This window comes from Paroedura picta, chromosome 11 (assembly GCF_049243985.1).
Source record: "Paroedura picta isolate Pp20150507F chromosome 11, Ppicta_v3.0, whole genome shotgun sequence".
Taxonomy (NCBI): Eukaryota; Metazoa; Chordata; class Lepidosauria; order Squamata; family Gekkonidae; genus Paroedura; species Paroedura picta.
Genome location: NC_135379.1, coordinates 7,214,611 through 7,236,001, shown reverse-complemented (window position 1 = coordinate 7,236,001; position 21,391 = coordinate 7,214,611). Strand labels below are relative to the sequence as shown.

The following is a 21,391-nucleotide window of genomic DNA, read 5'->3' as shown; positions in this document are numbered from 1 at the left end:
AACAAAAAAAGAAAACAATTGCTTTATTTCTATCCATTGGGACTACAAACAGTATTTTTAAACACTTCATTTTGTTTATCCGAATCATGAAATTATACATTTTGTACTAACACTAGTAAACATCTTAAAATCACTCAGAGTTCTTTTGCACATTTAAAATATATTGCTATTTACTGCTAATTAAATACGAAATTCAGGCGCTTCCTTGCAGCAGTAAAATACGTCTCGTGTTGTTGTTTCTTAAGTCCAGGAGGCCAGGAATGGTGTAGCCCCTGATGTAAAATTCTCCAATCTTTTTAAACAGATGCTAAAGGATGAACTTGATTCTGCCTCTGTTGATGATTTAAGTCCCAATATCTATATATCATTTCTTTTTAAAGCAAGAATTGCACGTGAAGTCAAGTGTAGACCGGCACTGGGATTTTCTCACAACCATCTCCTTTCACGCAGGACAAACACGTCAAATGTGGACAAGTGTCAGATCTCCCCTTCCTCCACATCCAAGGAGGCCTGTGAGCTGTGCAAAGCAGGCTCTTAGGTGCTTAAGCCATGGGAAAACAATGGGAGCAGCCCTGTGTCTACACACCACACACACACACATGCGCACACACAGTTATTCTGGGTGGATGAAGCAAATGAGATGATGCAAATGCTTGCAGGCTCTCAGAGATAAAAGATAAACACCTGGTGGCTGCAGTTCCCAATTATTTTAATAGCTGATACAAATATTTGCTTCCCCTACCCCCCCACCCCAAGTCACAACTATCATCTATATGCTGAAGAAGTTTGATACATTTTTTTAAAAAGAAGTCTACAGGCACAGAGGATAAAATAAAACAGTGGTGGTGGGGAATCCACATCTGCCCGTAACAACACCTGACTGATCGTGGCAAAAATTAAGGTAGTAAAACTGAAGGTCAAGAATGACCATCTGGGTTTCAAAACACAGAAGGGACATAAAAGCTCTCTCTACCACTTGATACCAAGATAATAAAAATGAATCCCCTTCTCAGGTGTAACAAACTGCAGTCACAGCAAGATTTGTAAACGGTTCCTGCCACCGGGGGGGGGGGATGACACAGAACTACTTTCCCTCGTCGTTTTTAGCCTCTTGTTTCTGGGATGCTTGAGAAAAAAAAAAAGGTTTCGCTTCCCTCTCCAAGGGCATCACCCTGTTTGCATCCCAGCGGTTGCTTTGTACATTGCTTTATTGCCAGCTTGTGAAGTTATTTGTATTTGAACAGCACAAACTCAAAGCTTCATCTTTGGTTATTTCCACTAAGATGGTTGCTGTGCTTGAACAAGCTCTTCCTCCTTGGAAAACACTGCCAAAAATTGCACACGGCGTCCATTAATTTAAACCAGATCCGGGTAGCGTCAATGTCGTTAAATGCTAATGAACAGACAGCAAGTTAACACCTTTCGCTAGAACTGAAGCCTACTGGGGAGTGCCTGATGGGGCAATGAGCTGCAGAAACCTAGACGGAGTTCCCGTAGCCGGCTTGGGCATCAGCCCTGCTCGTGGAGTAGGCACTGGTTGAGTCCTTCGACAGGGCGTGGGATCCTGCTTCAGCTCAGCTCAAACCCAGCCGCACATTCGATGGCGTAAAGAAGTTTGCTCCGCATCAGGTTCTCATCGTAAAACTCTGGAAGCTTCAGTAAGTTCATGCAGGTGCTGGCAGTGGGGAGTCGGTCCAGGTCCGATCCTCCGTTGTGCACACAAAAGGCAGGATACAGTTCCTGGGGAAGAAAAGATGGAACGAGAATTACAGCACGCTTCTCTCCCCCCACCCCTCCAAAAACAAAAAAATGGGAAGAAATAGCCTCACCTACATTTCAGGACACTTCCTTCGCTGCCCTAGAGGAACCCCTAAAAGCCCAACAGTGAAACAGTCTTCAGAAGGGACCACCCACAAGTGATTGAGCAAATAATGCAGAAACCCTGAGGTCTGGGACCCCAGGATTAAAACATGCTTTGCTCGATGGGCTCTGATGGGGTAATTTCTACAGTTCAGTTATGCATTAATGCAGGGCCAGTTTCTTATGCTACAGCCAAGATGTCTGAGCGCTTTGTGCTTATCCACACAGAGAAATTTAAGGGACTCATAGACCGCTCCTCTCTCAAAACTACTGGTGTAAAATGCCATCAAAGTTGCAGCCAGCTTACGGTGACCCTATAGGGTAGGAGTAGTCAACCTGTGGTCCTCCAGATGTCCATGGACTACAATTCCCATGAGCCCCTGCCAGCAAATGCTGGCAGGGGCTCATAGGAATTGTCGTCCATGGACATCTGGAGGACCACAGGTTGACTACCCCTGCTATAGGGCACTCAAGGCAAGGAATGAACATTACCTGCTGCTTGGAGCAACCCTGGACTTCCTTGGTTGGCTCCCACCAAAGTACCAGCCAGGGCCAACCCTGGTTTAGCTTCTGAGACCTGACAAGATCGGCCTAGCCTGGCCCATTCAGGCCAGGCCCTCAAAGCTGTAAATTTACACCCAAATGTGTTGATTATATATCTCTGAAAGAAGTGTAAGGATCTCAGTCATTTTTAGAGTGAGCAGCACAACTTCGCTCCCTGCTAGAGAAAGTGACACAATCGAGGATCTTCTGAACTCTTTAATGCCTGTAGGATTTAGATTTTCAAATGTTTCAGGGCTGGAGCGTTGCTTGAAAAAGCTCTGTTTTTTAACTGCTTCGTAGCTTGTTGCTCCGATAGGATATTGCTCAAAACACTGGAGTGCTTTAGTGGTGCCTGCTCATTAAAATCCACTAAAGGACAAAAGTAAAATTAGTTAAATTGCCCTTTTAAATGCAACTTACCCTAGAGCTGAGAAAACCGCGTCTCTCCTGCCCACTGGGGATGCACAGGGCACTTGTGTATTGCACCGAAAGTTCTATTTTCATTGGCAGGAGTGTATTGACTGCATCAAATGCCCCAGCGAGTGGAAACAGATTGTCTGGTTTTAGAAACTGTAGGGAAGGAGGGGGAGGGAAACCCTGCCACCCTAAGCTGGGAGGTTAATGAGATTTTAAGTTAAATTATTGTTTAAATGGAGGCCTTTAAATGTATGCCGTGGCTAAAATGCCGTATTTTTAGTGTTCCTTTCAAAACGCTAATTGAATTTTCCTACTTTAAGCCTTAAAAATGTTAAAAATTAAGTTCTAGAGGGAGGTGTCATGCCAAGGGCACCATTTGTTGCATAATTAAACGCCGGGAAACGGGAATCTGCGGCAGAAGGGAAGTGCGCGGCGTCATCCATTCATCCTGTGACCTGATTGGAACTTAACAGTTCCCAACTGCACTTTAATGATTTTTTTTTTGTCTGTAACAATCCCATTTATTAAACTTATTAAACTTTAATTAGCTGCAGCATATGTTATGGTGAGCCCAGGCGGCTGGCGGAGAAGACTCCCCATTTTTCTCAAAATGGAAGGCGACCCGACTGAGCTATTTATAAGCAAAGTGCTTAAAGACGCTCGGCAGCCTTTTAAATGAGGCTGAACTAACTTTAGCAGAAGGTGAGAGTTCCCCACTATGGTATGGACGAGAAAGCCAGGAGATAAGAAAGTTAACAGCAACGTTTAATTGTCTCCTATTGTAATATGGGCTGTGCACCATTAATTACCGAAGACATTTTGCACTAATTGCTGCCCTCAATATATTTCTTTCGTTAAACGAATCCACTTATTTCATGGCAAATACTAATTGCTACTTACAGTACGTGGTGCTCTTCATCTTCAAAGTCCTGCACATGAATATATTGCAGTCCCTGGGCTATGCTACTTGCTCAAAAGGCAGCCGCCCTGGCTGGGCTACAGGGGCAGAGCATAGTAAGGCTGCATCTGCTTCAATTTAGGGGGCATAGGAAACTGATTGACATATCCTGCTGGGGAGGGGGGGGAGTTATTAATTGGCCTTTCTAGATGATGTTGAGAAACTCCGCCATTGCAGGGAGGAACAGGTGTCTGCAGAGGCAGCACAGAAGTTTTCAAAATAAATACTTATTTCCTGCTTTACTTCTCTATGTCATAGAACATAGTTTTCTTCGCTTATGTCCCAAACTTATATACCACTCCTCGCCAAGCAGACTTGGGGCGGTTTACAACAATGGGTTAAAACAATTCATAAAAAGCTTTTAAAAACTCAATCTTCAATCTGGGCTGCAGAACTGGCTGAGAGAGGAGAGGAGGGAGGCCCACATGATATTAAGCTGCCACAGCCTCAATCCTAGGCCTGGCGGTAGAGTGTCATCTTACAGAACCTACAGAGTTGTGACAGCTCCATCAAGGCCCTGATTGCAGCTGGCAGCTCATTCCACCAGGCTGACACCAGGACTGAAAAAATGCTGGCTCTGGTTGAGGCCAGGCGCATCTCTTTGGAGTCAGAGATTGCCAACAGATTGGCCCCTGAAGAACAAAGTGCTCTCTGGGAAATGAATTAACGGTAAACCATCTCACTCTGTTGGAGAGCAGGGTAAATAACTATGCTTAAAATAAATAACACCACTAAACTGGCTGGCCTGATCCAATAAGCTCTTCGAAGCTAAGCAGGGTCAGCCCAAGTTAGTACTCGGATGGGAGACCACTAAGGAAGTCCAGGGTCACGAGGCAGGCAATGGCATACTGCCTCTGTTCATCTCTTGCCTTGAAAACCCTATGGCAGGGGTGCCCATGGACGACAATTTCCATGAGCTCCTGCCACTGCTGGCTGGGATTTGATGGCACTTTCCAACATCACCCCTTTGTTATATGTTTTCTTTAATTATTAGGGTGAAACATCACATCTTCAGCAAACCAGACTGAATTACAACAAATGGGGAGTAAAGGGCAGGAAAGGAGATACCTTGAACCCCAACAGAGGAGGTCGGGAGCAGCTGGTCACAAATTTCAGTAATTTACGCTTTTCTTCATCAGTGAAGCTTTCTACAACTCTCCAGAAAATCTTGATTACTGGATGATCTGCAGAATAACCACCTGTTTTCCCCGAAAAGGAAGTCACATTGCATTAACAATGAGCAACACTGCTACTGCGCACCATGAGAAGATAACCAGGATCTCTATTTGAGCGTACTAATAAGCTTGAACAATTTAGACAGCCATGGAGATGTTCAGCTAAGATACTGCCATGAACAGTTTTCTTTGTGGCTTTTTGTCAGCTTTCAAATTCGCATATGCCCTTAGAGAACTAGTCTGTGCTGAGCCATGCACCTGGAATGTGGGGACTGAGAAGAACAGAACGCTATACCTGATCCCAGAAAATTCTGAGTGCTTTTGTTTCAGGGATGAAGTTAATTTGCAAAATCTATGAGGTTCGTCCTGTTGCAAGGAGCCCAGTGTTCTGAAAGCTAGTCATATCATAGACTGGTTTGTAAATCAAGATAATAGAAGAAACAAAAGACATGGGCAAAAGAAAGCTGATCATCTCAGATTCTGACCTGATCAATATTTGGAGGTTAGACATATCAGTTCCTTCAAGCACATTTGGTCTGAGCTCCGTAAAGAAAATGTATAAAACAAATAACATACAATAAATGCCCTCAACCATTACCTGCCCCTTAATTAAGTATAATAAAGATTATTTGAAGCTTTTTAATGCCAACTTTCCACCCATCCTAGGATCCCCAAGGTGGTAAATAATCAAATATGTTAAAACAAACTTTTAAAATACATTAACCAATAAAACAAAATACATAAAGAGGAAGAAGTGTTAGTGAGAGAACAGCAAACACAACAACACAAGTCTTCACTTGCTGGCATAAAACATTGACAGAGGAGGACAAACAGACCAATCTCTGTAGAGAGGGAATTCTATAGTTTGGTGCCATCACTAAGAAGACCCTTTCTTGGGTTGTCACGCATCTCGGCTCAGATGGCCGGGACAGCCAAAGCAGGGTAGCGGTCAGGTAGGTTGATATGGGAGCAGACAATCCTTAAGGTATCCGGTCCAGAAACAAAATGGGAGCCAGTACAGATGGACTGAGACTGGAGTGATGGCCCCTACAACTCAAGCCAGCATTCTGGCCACAGCAACCTGTACAATTGTAGCTATTACCAGGGTATCGACCATAATGGCAAGGCCTTTTTTTGCCCAAGAAAGGCAGCAATTGGCTCACCAGCAACAGCTCCTGTACACTGCTGCCATCCCCTTAGCCAACAGGGGACCTACTTTAGAAATCTGCAACAACAGCAGATACTAAGGCATGAAATAACATAAATCTCAATAAGAGAAAGTAAGCCACATCTTTCAATAAGCCCTAAGACCGTTTACACACTGGGAACTTCACTGCCCCAGCTCCTGTGCAGGACTACAAATCGGGGGTGGATGAGGTGCACCGGGCCAAATGCTCCCCCCGTGTGGGTGCAGGAAGAGGTGGGGCCACCTGCCATGACTAAAACTCCAGCCTGCATCCCGGCATGAAAGCTCCAGTGCGTAAACGGTCTAACAGAGCTTCACCTTCCCAGATTTCATCCTTCGTACTGGCCTGAGACACTCAGTGATTGTTTGACTGCAAAATACTTGCCTGAGTAGTTGGTAAAGGTTTTAAGGTCATCCAGACTGATAGGAACCTGTGCACCAGAAATCAAAACCTAGAATGGACAATAAAGAAAAGCAGTATTTCAGGTGTAGGCGTACATTTATTTATTTATTTGTAATGTTCATTCTTTTACGATCTTCACTGAATTATGGGACGCTACCTGAATTTCTTGCTGATCAAACATCCTAAGCCACTCTAGATTAACAACGTTGGCGAGACCCTGTCTGAAAGCCAGGCAATGTTGACGGATCTGTTTGTTTAACCTGTAGTCTGCCACAAGATGAATGTATGCGATACGGTTAGCACTGGTGACGGGAATGTCCTTTCCTCCTGGCTTCAGTTCAACCACCTGTAAAGGTAATAATCTTCCATGAAATAGAGCTCTTTCTTACACAAGTGATCTGGCTTGTTACTCCACCATTAATGTCATGTTTCAACACAATTTGCTGAGAATGTCGGCTTTAGAGGCTTTCTAAACTCAACTGAAATTAAAAAGAAAGATTCAGAACCCCTCTTTCAGTTAAAGCCAGTTTGGTGTAGTGGTTAGGAGTGTGGACTTCTAATCTGGCATGCCAGGTTCAATTCTGCGCTCCCCCACATGCAGCCAGCTGGGTGACCTTGGGCTCACCATGGCACTGATAAAACTGTTCTGACCGAGCAGTGATATCAGGGCTCTCTCAGCCTCACCCACCCCACAGGGTGTCTGTTGTGGGGACAGGAATGGGAAGACAACTGTAAGCCGCTTTGAGCCTCCTTCGGGTAGGGAAAAGCAGCATATAAGAACCAACTCTTCTTCTTCTTCTTCTTAAATTTTATCGGCTATATCTAAATGTAAGTGGCAGCTGCTACTTGTTTCATACTGATTTTGTGTGGTTTTTAAAAAGTTTTAGAAGCCGCAATGAATGCTCGAATGGAAAAGCACAACGTTAACTAATCAGCAATAAAAATAAGAAATTTCTCAGAACATATGATCTAGATTTCACAAGTGAGGAAGACAAGCAGAGGGAATGAACGGAAAGGCAAAAATACAAGGACAAAATGTGAGCAGGGACTGAATAACCAACTGCAACATTAATTTCTCAAAGGAATATAAAGACCATATAAAGGGAGGGATCTTGGGGTGGTTGGGGAGGGGCTTTTTCTTAATTATGATTTATTGTTCTACTGTATTTTATTGCTGATGTGAACCACCATGAGCTAGCCAGCCTAGGGATGGCAGCATCAAAGTTTAATTAATAAACACAAATAATAATACATAAAAATACTACAACTAAGATCAGAATTATTTACATCAAAAATAAAAGCTCTGATCATCTATAAAACTGAAATGCAACGGATTCATTGGCGAACTCCAGGAATTGGCAAAAGAGAACACTCACTTCCCACATACCCCACAGAATTCAATATTTCCTAGTCTCCCCAAAAAATGGAATTTGGAAATTAACACACAAACACAAAAGGCTACATTATACAGAGTCAGGCACTTGTTCCATGAAAGCCTGTACTGTCTGTGCCAACTGGCTGCAGCTCTGCAGGGTCCCAAAATACTGGAAGTCTTTTTTTCTTTACACTGACCATGCTGAGGAATGAGCCTGGGACCACCAGTATGTAACATGGAGGCAGTACCAGTGAGACACTATCTCTACCCAGAATGAGGGAGCTTTAGTGCTCAGCTAGACAATTCTCACCACGGGTTTTACATGCTATTTGCCATGCTCCCTGGGAGCCACACAGCAGCTGCAGGAGATGCTTGCTTTTTTATTTTATTTTATTAAGGGGACACACACACAAGGACTTAACTTTATTCCACTACTGGATGTTCCTCATGGATTTACCAGCAGATTTCTGTGGTCAAACTCAACCAGGCAGAATTTCTGGTGGTGACCTACCCTGTTACACCTTTTGTCACTAGGTGGCATAATGTAACCATACAGTCGGTCTAAAATTATTCCTGAATTGGCATATTTCCAATGGGTGTTTTTCTTTTCTTTTTTTTTTAAGGTTGATTTTCATTCGAACACACCCACTGAATCTAGGCAGGATTCTGTAAGCATTCCAATCACGTGCAAAGATCGCATTCTACATGTCTGTGTCCTCCGAAATGGAATCAGATTGCACTGGGTTGAGCTTACAGTGCTTGAAGGGCTGGAACTCAACCACCAGACTCAGAAAACAATATCCCATCTTATAAAAAATCATTATTATGCACCCTGGACCAGAAGAGTCCCCATGGCTGGAATCTGTTCACATGTAGTAATATTCATAGTAGCATTCAAGATATTCAGAGCCACTGCTGCCTCACTATCTTGGTGTTCTGGTGGGCACTAGCGAACTCTCTGACGCAAACACTGCATTTTACCAACCCGTAACACTCCCCTGCAGTACAGAATGCTTTCTAGTCTAATACCTGACTGGCACTATCATGGGCATAATAATTAACAATTACAGTTTTACGAGGGGGAGATCCACACGGACTCATTTTCCCCTCTCCCAGTATTTCCTTTTCCCCTTTTTTGAAGGCCCCCACAACAGCCTCTCCCTTTATTCTGATTTCTTCTCTAGTCCCCATCGACCTACCAACCAACAAACCAACCAAAGAATTTATCTGACTCCTAGTCATCAATTTTATGTTTACATGACAAAAATGGATAGTAAACCTTATAATTTGTACATGTAAACCTTATAATTAAAGTATCCAACTATTTCAAGAACAAAATGAATGAATCAGTTTAATTGGTTGAACTTAATATTTGGTGAAGACTCAAAGGGGTGGATTTTATTTGGTTTGAGCTGGGTGACACTCACAGAAACTAACTTTCATGCCTCCGCTCTCTGACTGCAGTTTATTGTCTCAAAAAATCGAGTTTCCACGACTCCGGGTAAGAGGGTAAGGACATGCTTGGTTTCCCTTCAGACTCACTGGCACTTTCCTTTATGCATCAGGCTAAAACTCTTTTTACTCAGGCTCTCAACTGAAAGGTTCCATCATTTGATGCTGTTTTTTTATTTTATTTTTTTGTTCACTTCTAGCTCGCAAAGTGGTTTAAGGAGTACCCATGCATAGTGCTAGGGGTGTTTATATTTCAGCAATGACATTACACAACACATGTCTCACTTTCGGTCTCGCTGTTTATTAACAGTTAGCTTACAAAATTAAACAGTGCCAGAACAAAAAGGCGCAATGGTCAGAGTCCAGATGCTTTGACGCTCTGCCACAGAAGCAGTAGTTGTTGTACGTGCCGTGCCTTATCATCATGGCATCAGCATACAAATGCTACGGCGAAATTAATCGCTAACTAGCTATGCCGGGAAAGGGAAAGGACAACCTGGGAAGCTTACCTGTGCCTCTCCCAAGTCATTATTCACCACTGTAAAGTTCAGGCCAAGTTCTTCCACGTCCCCTTCATAGCTCTTGAGGAAAAGCAAATTTCTGTACATTTCAGGATCCAGAGAGGCCAGGTGATGGATATCCACATCAGCACTTGTCCCAAGCAGTTTGGAGAGAAAGAAACTAGCAAACGGAAGCTCAACAAGCATATTTTCATATAAAGCCTAAAAAAGAGAAAAAGTTGAAAATTCACTCACTTGCTACATAAAGGAATTGGAGTACTTACGTTTTCTTTCTATTTCAGAATTTTCTATGTATTTCTTGCTCAAGGTTTGGTCATTTCTACAGAGTTTTCTCTGTCTTCCTAACATCCATTCTATAACTCCCATGCTGTTTTTTCATCACAACCACCTTATGAGGTAGGTTAATCTGAAAGTGGGCAACTGGCTCAAGCTTCCATGGCAGGGTGGGGACGGAAATCTAGGTCTTTCAGGTCCCAGTCTGACATTGTAACTAAGGCTTTCTCAATCAGGGTTTCCCAGATGGGTGCGAGTTAATTTTTCATATATTTTTAAAATCTGTTAAAACATTTATCAGGTGATATGACTGTATATGATCATGTCAACCCACCCATCCCCCTCCCTCCCAAAATGGCCAAAGGTGAGCCGGGGGGTGTGTGTGGGAATTTTTACTTCTGTTTAAAACCTAAGCTGTCTTTGGCAGTGTTCTACCAAAGGGACTGTCAATGAAGTCACACAAGTCACAGGACAGTGCATGATCTCACTCACACCAATACAAACTTTACATCAAAAAGTGGTAAATTCTATATTTTCTATTGCCCCAAGCCCAAAACGTTTCAGCACTTTGTGCACCCTTGGGCAGGAAGAAGAACAAAACCTAGAAAGGCAGCAAAGAGCGCCAAAGTCACCATGGCCTACCAATGGCACACAGAAGCTTCTTGACATTTTAAGACATATCGCATAGCAGGTATGGACAATGAGATCAAAGCCAAAGTGGGTTTGCACAACTGGAAAGGTGTGGCAACTGAAACCTTCATTTGTGCAGCCGAATCCAAAGAGTAAACTTGAAGTGTAAATCATTAATTGGCAATCTATACGGACACAGCAGTTCAAAATTAGTAACAACCCCCACAGCTAATTTGTTAAATGTATCAAAGCTACCTGAATCTTAAAGTGGAACTTCATCTATGACTCACCAAGTACAAATACAAAAGATTTCCTCCCCCCCCCCCTTCTTTTATACAAATGCAAGTCAGGTTTAAGCCTTTAAAGCATTTAGTATACAAGCACTAATAAATGATGGCTCTAAACACTATGATCACATCAGCTAAATGGATTATAAATTAAATTTCCATAATGTATGCAACTGAAATACAAATGTAGGCATAAATCAAGGTAGTTTCTAAACACAGGTTAATTACACAGATTCAAGAACGGTCTATTTTCTATGCAAAATAATCCACTTACCATTTTTCATAGGAGTCTTAATTCTGAGCCGCATGTAACACTGGCTCCTAGAAGCCTATCAATAACTTCTTGTCAAGGGAAAAAGGCAATAGGTATATTGAAGGAACCTGCATGTTATTTTTCAAGTGTCTGTCTTTTATGAGTGTTTATTGCTGGAAATTGTGCCAAAATGATTTGAAATAAAAAGGATTAATTATAGTAGAAGCCTTTTAATATAAGTGAGTGCACTAGCAATGCAATTAATGCAAATTGCGGTGCTATCAGGAGAATAAATGTGAACAACATCACAGGCCATTTCTGTTTGCTGCCAAATAACTTTAGTAATTTACTACATTAAGAATCAATAAAAAAAATAATGCTTTTCAAATGCATCACTATCAATCTTCAGGTACCTCCGCCGCAAACATTTAGAACTTAATCTAAAAACTATATAAAGCATTTTCAAGCCACCTTGATGGTGCAATCTCGATTGTAATTTTAGCTACCTCGGCTCCCTGCGGCCAGGTTCTTCCAAATATAAAAGGCAAAAGAAATATTCATAAATAAGGTAAGACGAATTGTTAATATTCCAATTAGAGTAAAAGCTAAGTTTTGTAGCAAACATTTCTCAAATGCGCAATCACTCGCTGGTAAGTTAATCACAGCTGAGCTCTGCTCTTTCCAGGTGGCAAAACACAATAAAACACGCAATGCCGTCCCTGTGCATGCGCACACACCCTGACTCTTCTGAGATTTCATAAATCCTAGTCAAAACAACTTTTTCCTATAATCTTCCAGTTAAGTCAAATAGACAAAGGAAAAGTAACGTCAACTTGTATTCCTACAATGAGAGCCCTGATATTCCTGCTCGGTCAGAACAGCTTTATCTGTGCTGGGGCGAGCTCAAGGTCACCCAGCTGGCTGTGTGTAGAGAGGGGGAGCGGGGAATCAAACCCGGCTTGTCTGCACTCCTAACCACTACACCAAGCTGGCCCTCTGAATAACTTGGCCTCTTCAAGAGTCTCTAATTTCAAGCCTATGCATGCAAAAAATGGATGTATTAGGGTTTGGTGCTTCAGCGCCCAAAGCGGCTGGTCTCTCCTGGCGCAGCCAGTGCCACGCCGTGGGGGGGGGGAGGTGCGGGCGTCAGCACGTCAACAGGCACACACACGCAGGCGTGGAGCGCCCAACCCTAGTAGTGATGTTATATCACTTAAAGAACACAGTGATTGGAGATAACAGCCAAAAGATGGAACTTCTTGTCCTTGTTAAACAATAGTTCTCAAAATAGGGTAAAAACCTTGACTCAACGACTTCCAAAAGCAGTACAGGCATCCCTCATTGTAGGAGAAATTCATAGCTTCTTTCTTGCCTATTTAATTTGAGTTCTACTCTAAATTACAGAAGTGTTTCTCCAGAGGGGGAAAAGATGGTAAAAGACCAGGTCAAATAAAAAAAAACATTCAAATAAAAACACTCAAAATGCACAATGCACACATTTTGTTTGTTCCCTTGCACGAAAGAAACTTCTCACTGGTGTTACAGCAAAATCACTGAAGAATCCTAAGGTCCAGGTTTTGGTCCAGAAAATACCCCCGTCGCTCTTTGTTTAGACTTCTCAGGTTCAAATGTGGGAGTGTCTCATTCTACAGCCCTTCCTTGCATATGGATAATTAGGCCTTTTACACAAAGCCACTTGGAAAGGTCTTTTCTACATCTGGTGGATAGTGTCCCCAGTAAGTTGATGTCACCTAATTTCTCTTTTTCATCTGGATTAGATGAGACAATAGATGTCCTCACCAAGTGCCTGAGGCCAGGACTGGGTTAAATGCAAACCAATAAACTAACAATCCAGAAATTATTATTAGTCACTTACGATGCCAAAGGCGGCTTACAGAGATAGCCTGTTCCGAATGGGTTGCATTCCCTTCTAAAGCAGGGGTAGTCAACCTGTGGTCCTCCAGATGTTCGTGGACTACAATTCCCATGAGCTATCAGAAAGCAAATCTGGCCCGCCCCCTTTATTAAATCCAGGCTATGACCCTCAGGCTAAGAGCTGAAGGACAAGATTTTAAAGCTCTCCTGTTGTTTCCCTCAGCTGCTGCTTTATTGTACTTGCTGCCAGATTGATTTTAAGTCAGACTCTATTTTATTCTATGGAAATAGGACAGCATTCAATTTTGTTCTGTTGACTGTATAGCTCATTTAATTCCAGACTTTTTGTGATGTTCAGATCCATTTCATGATCACTTAACATTAATAAGGCAGGAGTCTGGACTTCCAATAAACCCAGTATATCTCTGGTAGAAGTTCCCTGTTATGCTTTGTGTGTGTGGGTAGGGGTGTATGTCTGTAAGTATGTGTATGTATGCGTCTATAGGTATAGGTATATGTGTGTGTGTGTGTGTGTGTGTGTATCACTTCTAATGCTGGGAGCGATTGAGGGCAAAAGAAGAAGGGGACGACAGAGAATGAGCTGGCTGGATGGAGTCACTGAAGCAGTCGGAGTGAGCTTAAATGGACTCCGGGGAATGGTAGAGCAGTGGTCGCCAACCTGCGGGCCGCGACCCGGTGCCGGGCCGCGAAGGCCATGGCGCCAGGCCGCGGCTCCCTCTCCCCGCCCCCCCCCCGCAGTAAAAAACTTCCCAGGCCGCAAGCTTGTGGCCCAGGAAGCTTCTTACTGCGGGAGGGCGGGAGAGGGAATCGGGGCCATGCCCGCGCATGCGCAAATGCGCCATGCGCGGCCGAAATCGTGCATGCGCGGCACTTTTGCGCATGCAGAAATTGCGCATGCACGTCACTTTTGCGCATGCGCTGCCCTGCCGGTCCCCAGCCTCAGAAAGGTTGGGGACCACTGTGGTAGAGGACAGCAAGGCCTGCAGGATCATTGTCAATGTGGTCGCGATGGGTCAGACACGACTTCACAACTAACAACAACAAATGTATGTATGTATGTATATGTGTGTGTATATATGTGTGTATGTACAACAAAAGGTCTAGCAAGAGTTCCAACAAACACCAATGTACTATACTAGTCCATAGTGAGGGCACATGTGTTACGTCTCTGAAAGGAATGATTTTCAGACGCATTCTCCTGCAGCAGGCAAAGGCAGAAATGAAAATGGTCTCTTAAAAGAAAATTATTAGCACAAAGTTATACTTCTGGCGTGAATCATCTCGAGGAAACTGAGTGAAGGTAACAACCATTAATGCAGCCAGGGAGAACACGTATCAAGATGAATCAATAGCTTCAAATCAGCAAAGTATTCATTTTCAGTAAGAGTTCAAGCACAACAATTTATTTCTGCAAATATTCTGGACTTAATTGACTTAAATGGACCTAGGTGTTTCCAAAGGCAAAAAAGGATCAGGGTGCCATTACCACATACTTTAACTGTTTATTTATTCCCTGTCTGGAAGCCTGATTTAAGAGCTATAAAATGCAATCAGTACACAAACCAGAAGCTGGAATCATCTGCTAATGGAACTTTTAATTGAGAAGTGACCACTGACATGAGGTAATTCTTTCTATGTAGAATTGCTTGCAAGGACCTTTTTGTACTTCATCACAGTAAACAATCGCTAACATATGCATTAAAGAAAATTTAAATACATTATGACCCAATAAATATCACAATCAATCAATACAATCTTTCCCCCCCCTCAAAGATTTAGTGTTAAAATTCCACACTTTTAGTGCTCCCCACATATTTATAATGCTGCTACTAGTTTAGGCATTTGTAATGAAGAGATAATTGGTAATGTGAAAGAACTAGTACACAGCGTACTATTACCAGCCAAGTTAAGCCATGATGAAAAATACGTTAACGTTGCCAGACAGCTGAAGACTGATCTTCATTTCCACTCCATATCAAATGATTTTTTTGGATCATTAGCCAGTTGATTCTGCTTGGAAACTACTATGTTACAGAAGTGCTTATCTTTAAGCTAGTAAAATAGCAAAAACCGCTAGAGGGAAAGATCAGAGCCACTTAATTTAGTGACATCAACCCTTTGATTTTTTTTTTTTTAAGTTAAAAGCATAGCACGCAAGATTTCTATTTTCGTTTGATATCTCCCTCAGGTGGAAGCAACAGAATTCAACACCTAAACCCAATTTTCTCTAACTCATGCGTTGGCTTTCTAATGCTTCTATCCTAAACAGGATTATACGTCTAGGGCTGCACTGCTAACCTATTCCAAGCTGCAAACAGTTTGGAAACAGGACTGCAACACCCTGCTCACAGAAATGCCATGTGCTGTACAGAGGGGGAAGTTGATATATTTTTATTGTTCGCCATCTTGTTTACATTGTTATATGTTTATACGGTTATCTTTAAGGGTACTGTTAGGGGATTTTATTCTGTTTTTATTATCGGCATCTGTAAACCACAGTGAAACATTCGTGAGTGGCGGTATAACAAATATAATTATTATAATAAATAAATAAATAAACAAGGCCTGGTTTTCCCCAGCAGGTAAGTGGACTGGAGAAAGATTCCGGTACTGAATTTTTGCCTCTAAAGACTCTGCTAAGGAAACGTGAGCCTCACCACGAAGCATCTTGTAGCCCCAAGTATGACATCACCATCACACATAAAATTTAAAGAGGCAGGTTAACTCTTTCCCACTCTTTTCATGATGATGGCTGTCAGCATTTCAGTATATCTGGGGGCCCCAACTTGGTGCCCATGGTCATTGTGATGCCCACAGAGACCTTTTCTTGGGGCCCATCCAGTGTTTTGTACTAAGAGGGTGGGGCCAGGTAGGACTTTTCTCCAGACAGGCTTCTGATTGACTGTCCGTTTCTTAAATAAATGCTGATTTGTCAGTAGCAGCACAAGGATCTTCAGTGTGTGAGTGGACGTCAGCTGCAGTAGCCATACTGTGGGGGGGGGGGGCTCCATTTACTGCAGCAGCAATTTTGCGGTTGTGCCTGTCTCTGTAGGCATTTTCAAGGTGCCCCCAGGTTTTAAAAGTTTGGGGTCCCCCTGCAGTATATGATAAAATATCACAATGATTATCTTTGGAGAGTGTGTGTGTTATTTCATACTGGCAGGGATAAGTACAGTTCCTTTATGAAGGCCAGAACACAGGAATTTTCTCTAGGGAAGATTTTCAACACTGATCAAAGCTTCCTTGGCCATCACCTCTGAAAGGCTATCTGAACACATACAGATGCATAAAAATTATTTGATTTTAATGTATTTGTTCTCTGATAACAGTGAAACGTATAAACAGAGTTCTTCGTGGCAGCTCTCTTTGCATTTTGGTTTATGCAAATAAGAAATTGCTGTGGGTGCCAGGCTGCTTCCTTTCCCGCATATGCAATCTATTTGCACAAAGGCTTTTATTAACCTACTACTGCATTTCAGGAGTTATTTGCAAATCGGAAAAAATGGAAGCATTTTTATAAACGGATGAATGAGTTTTCAATGAGGTCTTCGAATCAAAACCGCAATCCTGGCAGAGATTGAATAGGAAGACTGTGCCTTATCTTGCTGCTGGATTCATCAAGCTTTCCAAACATGCCAGTTAAAGGGTGTTTCTGCACCTGGGTACAGCTAATTATTAAGTAACACAGCCATTTTGTTCCTTGCGCAAACAAAGAACGCAAACAGCAATATTTCTCTGCTTTCAAAATGACAAGCAGCCAGTTCCCTGTGGATTTCAAAGTATAAGAACTGAAAAGTTATTCAGCTTTTCCCAACCAAAAGGAAAGATCTTTTGTCTTATTTTGTACTTTAATGTTCTGCTGCAGGATAACAGCTTTGGGCAGCTACTGCTTTGGTAGGTGCTAACACTTTCCCCGGTCTCCACGGTGCTAGAGGCAGTGGTACTTAAGCATTAAGCTCACTAGCATTTTTGTGTAGGGTCTTGCATGGAAAAACCTGGAAGAGAAGCAAAGGCTCAAAGCGGATGATCGGAAATGAAAATGTACTGGGCCAATCCTTGTGAAACGAGCCATCGGAGGCGAGAGACTCTTGATTTTATTCACATAGCAAAATTTGTCCCAAGTTCTGGGCAGCAGCCTTAAATTTGCACCTTTAAAAAAAGTAATGTCAAAATCAGCCTCAAACTTTTACACTTGGGGTTCTTTGAGTTGCTGTGTAGGTTCTGACTGACTAGTGCTGAGAACCCATGAATGAAACCACCGGGGTTTTACCATCAGCCTGACAACTCCAACAATAAAATAATCTGCTCCATATAGAAGTTTATCTACAGCAGTGGTTCTCAACCTTCCTAATGCTGCGACCCTTTAATACAGTTCTTCATGTTGTGGTGACCCCCAAGCATAAAATTATGCAAGTGTTCATTGGCAGAAATTAAACCAAAACTGACCAATGGCGTGAAGATCCATTGTTCATCATTGTATATAAATTGTTTTTCCCCTGAGTATCTCAGTTCAGTTCTGTCCCACCATGCTGATCTCACTCTTTTCCGCTGCTCCAGACAGAGGAAGACTCTATCTTGATCTACCCCACAAGGATAATGTGTGGATGGCACCCCACCCCCCCAGCCAAGCTGCTTGCCTTGCCGTGACCCCTGTGAAAAGGTCCTTCAACCCCCAGGTTGAGAACCAACGATCTACAGTAACACAGTGGCTATGATCTCATTTGATAAACTTATTTTTCAGAAAATTCCACACAAAGATTCACATAATTTAAACATGTAGCGAACCAAGCCCCAAAACTAAAATCCAAAAGTCAGAGAAACTACCCGCAGACCAACATGTACACATTTTCATTTAGAACATGGAACTTTATGTAACCACACAAACTCAGAAGGCAGCTACTTGAAACACAAAAACTGTTAAGATTTTACACTGCCAATGGGTGAAGATGTTATTCTCCTCAAATGGGGACTCAGTTGATACCAACTTGTTGTTGTTTCCCCAGGTTTCCTCCATTTCTGAGAACACCTTGTAAAATCTCCCATTTCTATCACATCTACACATTTTTTAGGGGAAATAAAATTTTTGCTTACCTTTCCAAGCATTCTCCCAAGGAAATAGTAGTGCCTGGCATAAGAATCTCCAACAAGCATCTGAGCAGCAGGATTAGGGTAAAGCAGTCCTTCATTAGTGGTCTTAAAAAAGCCCTGGTTAGGATTAAACCCCGATTTAAGCAGTTCATTCAGAAATTCTCTGAATATTCCTCCACCATCGATACCAGCTTCATCTAGCCCGTGGGCGTTAAGTAAATGAACACGGATCCGCTTTTTCAAGTCGGGTTCTGGAGAAAACGGGGGAGGGGGGGAAAGGTTGCATAAGAATGTGCAAACACACCGATCCGTATATAAATAATAATGTTTCCAAAGAGATCGCAAATGATTTTGTGCCTCAAATGTTAGCAAAACAGGTAACCCTGTTTTTTGCGGCTGGCTTCTGTTTCATAGTTGCTGCTCAGTTCTGCAGATCTTCTGCAGATTTGCCAGATACATATTTTAAATAAATAAGAACAGATTCACACTGTTGCCATCTTAGTGAGCCAATATTTTGGTGACAGCTGTAATCCTTACATATTACTTCTTGCTGTTGCCCATTTATTTAAGTCATCTGCCGCATAAACAGGAGTATTGTTATCATCAACACAACTCCAACTAAACTTGCCACGCAGAGAAACTTGCATTAGATACACCTGCATCAGCATTCACCAAGCACAGATAAGAGTCCATGTAAGGCAAATATAAAGCAGCCATGACATAGTTAAGATCTGTTCATGCATATCTGTTTTGTATAAACTACCATTGACTTTTTTTGGAATTGCAGAGCTTAACTTGCCTTCTTTCCCTAATTAGCTGCAAGTCACTCAATGAATATGTCTCTACTGTTTTTACAGTTCCCCACACACACCTGTCCAAATTTTTTAAAGAAGGGAGATTAAAGCTTTGCCAATGACAAATTATCTTCCCCTCTCACCTAGTAAGACTGAGGCCATGTCTATGTTTATCTGATCAAGAGCTCTTTCACACTATAATACACCATTCATTTCCCACCAGCAAGCTACTTCCTAGCACAAATGCTTGAAATCACAATTGAAACTTCTTGGCAGCCTGTCACAATGTGACATTCTGTAAAAAACATTTAGATCACATTCCATCAAAGAAATTCACACCTGGCATTTATACTGGAACCAAATTTTCCCGGTAGAGAAGAGCTTGGATCTAAGTTCCACACTCCTTTTTTCAGAAATTTCAGGACACTTTCAAGCAAGTAAAGGTAAAGGCATCCCCTGTACGAGCACTGAGTCATGTCTGACCCTTGGGGTGACGCCCTCCAGTATTTTCATGGCAGACTCAATACGGGGTGGTTTGCCAGTGCCTTCCCCAGTCATTACCGTTTACCCCCCAGCAAGCTGAGTACTCATTTTACCGACCTCGGAAGGATGGAAGGCTGAGTCAACCTTGAGCCGGCTGCTGGGATCGAACTCCCAACCTCATGGACATGGCTTCAGACAGCATTTCTGTTGCTTACCACTCGCAAGTATCTTGTCCCTATCTGTGCACTGGACACTATTCTTTACACTAAGGTAACCGGGAGGGGGGAGGACAGAATGCAGCTGAAGATCCTAACCCTGCATATGCTGAATTTTCAAGGTTATAACATCCAGTCAGAAGAGAATCACAGAATTACCAGATATATTTTTCCTCCTAATTACGACAAACACCAAAAGGAGGAGAAAAAGAGAGACAACTGGTGTACAAAGCAAACAAAGCATCCATAAGCCTCCTGACATAAAGCTAATATTGCTATTTGTTTGAACAAGCCTTTAGAACTGACTGAAAGTTCTTCCATTTGTGGTCTTCAGACCTGTGCTTATCATGGATCTGTGATGCAATGAAGGCAGTATGACAAAGCCTCTGATGCAACTTGTAGCACTATGACAACTTAAAGTCATATTTATATACATGTGAGAGCCCCATGCAGTGTTATCTCAACTCAACTTTTTAGGTCTTAAAAGTACCCCTGACTCTTTAGCCTAAAATGGCTCATACAGCAGTTAATTGGGCCTTGCAAGATGCCCTGGGCAAATGAAGTAAATAGTAGGAACTACTTTTTTATATAACAAAGAAAGTATACCATTTTCAGGGGACAGTTTGTCATACGCATCTTCATAAATGTAATTTCTTCGGATGGTGACGTTAATTCCATCCAGAAATGGACCTTCTCCTTGAACCTCTTGTTTGTCGGCATAGATCAGTCTTTGAAAAATCTTGGGAAGTGAGCAGGTGAAGGCAGAGAGAAAGCAGTTCCATTTAAGTATAGATTTTCCACATTTCACATTTCCACACTTTGAACTTGCATTCAAAATTATGTTACACAACAACAAGACAGTGAAGAATTTCTGAAAGCATGTAGGTCTGTATGTTAGAATAAGAAGCACCTTAAAAGTACAGCCACACCATAACCAGCACCATGAAATTGACTTGTCATGAAATGGAAGTACCACTTACAACTTTCTCGCTAAAGATAAACAACATGCTTCCCCTAGATTTATCATTGCCCTGTTGGGAAACAGTGATTTATTTCCCCAATGAAACTATGTGTCATCCCCTTGATGGTACTAGTACACAAGGATGGCAGCATAGTTCTGGGAATTCAGTTTGTTATTGGCTGAAAGCTATAGAACCAAGCACTTCTTATACTGAAAAGGTAAAAATCAACCCCCTTTAAACAAGAAAAACTCTATGGATCACTTCAAAGTGCAGCTGATTTTGAAGATTAACAATACAGAAAAAACATGAACTGAGAAAAATGACCCTAAGCCCATTCTGCCAATTTTTAATACTCTTCAAATATGGTAGATTTAATAGTGCAGTTTATTTGCAAAAATTAAAGGTATCCTTATTAACCTCTGGACCAAAATAGAGGAGAGGTATAACCCACTAACTAGATGTCCTATCTTCAGGGGTGATGGGGTGGAGGGGGAATATCAAGAGAAAAGTTTACGTTTCCCTTTGTCCCCCCCCCCATAGCTCAGAAGGAGGGGGACACAAGATACGAGTTGTAACAAATTCTTGTCTGCCTGACTCCCAGGTAAAGTTTCCAGCTTAGG

General features: G+C 42.3%; 1 protein-coding gene across 1 annotated transcript in view; it reads right to left on the bottom strand.

Annotated features, from left to right (window-relative positions):
• Positions 1-21,391, bottom strand: part of UBE3C (ubiquitin protein ligase E3C) — a 60,869-nt gene continuing 39,478 nt past the window's right edge. The window contains exons 17-23 of the mRNA XM_077304451.1: positions 20,416-20,548; positions 18,321-18,568; positions 9,879-10,091; positions 6,700-6,888; positions 6,525-6,591; positions 4,847-4,977; positions 1-1,740 (exon numbers count right to left, since the gene is read on the bottom strand). Of these exons, the coding sequence (XP_077160566.1) occupies positions 1,570-1,740; positions 4,847-4,977; positions 6,525-6,591; positions 6,700-6,888; positions 9,879-10,091; positions 18,321-18,568; positions 20,416-20,548 (1,152 nt within the window). The 3' untranslated portion in view covers positions 1-1,569. The remainder of the gene's footprint in view (positions 1,741-4,846; positions 4,978-6,524; positions 6,592-6,699; positions 6,889-9,878; positions 10,092-18,320; positions 18,569-20,415; positions 20,549-21,391) is intronic.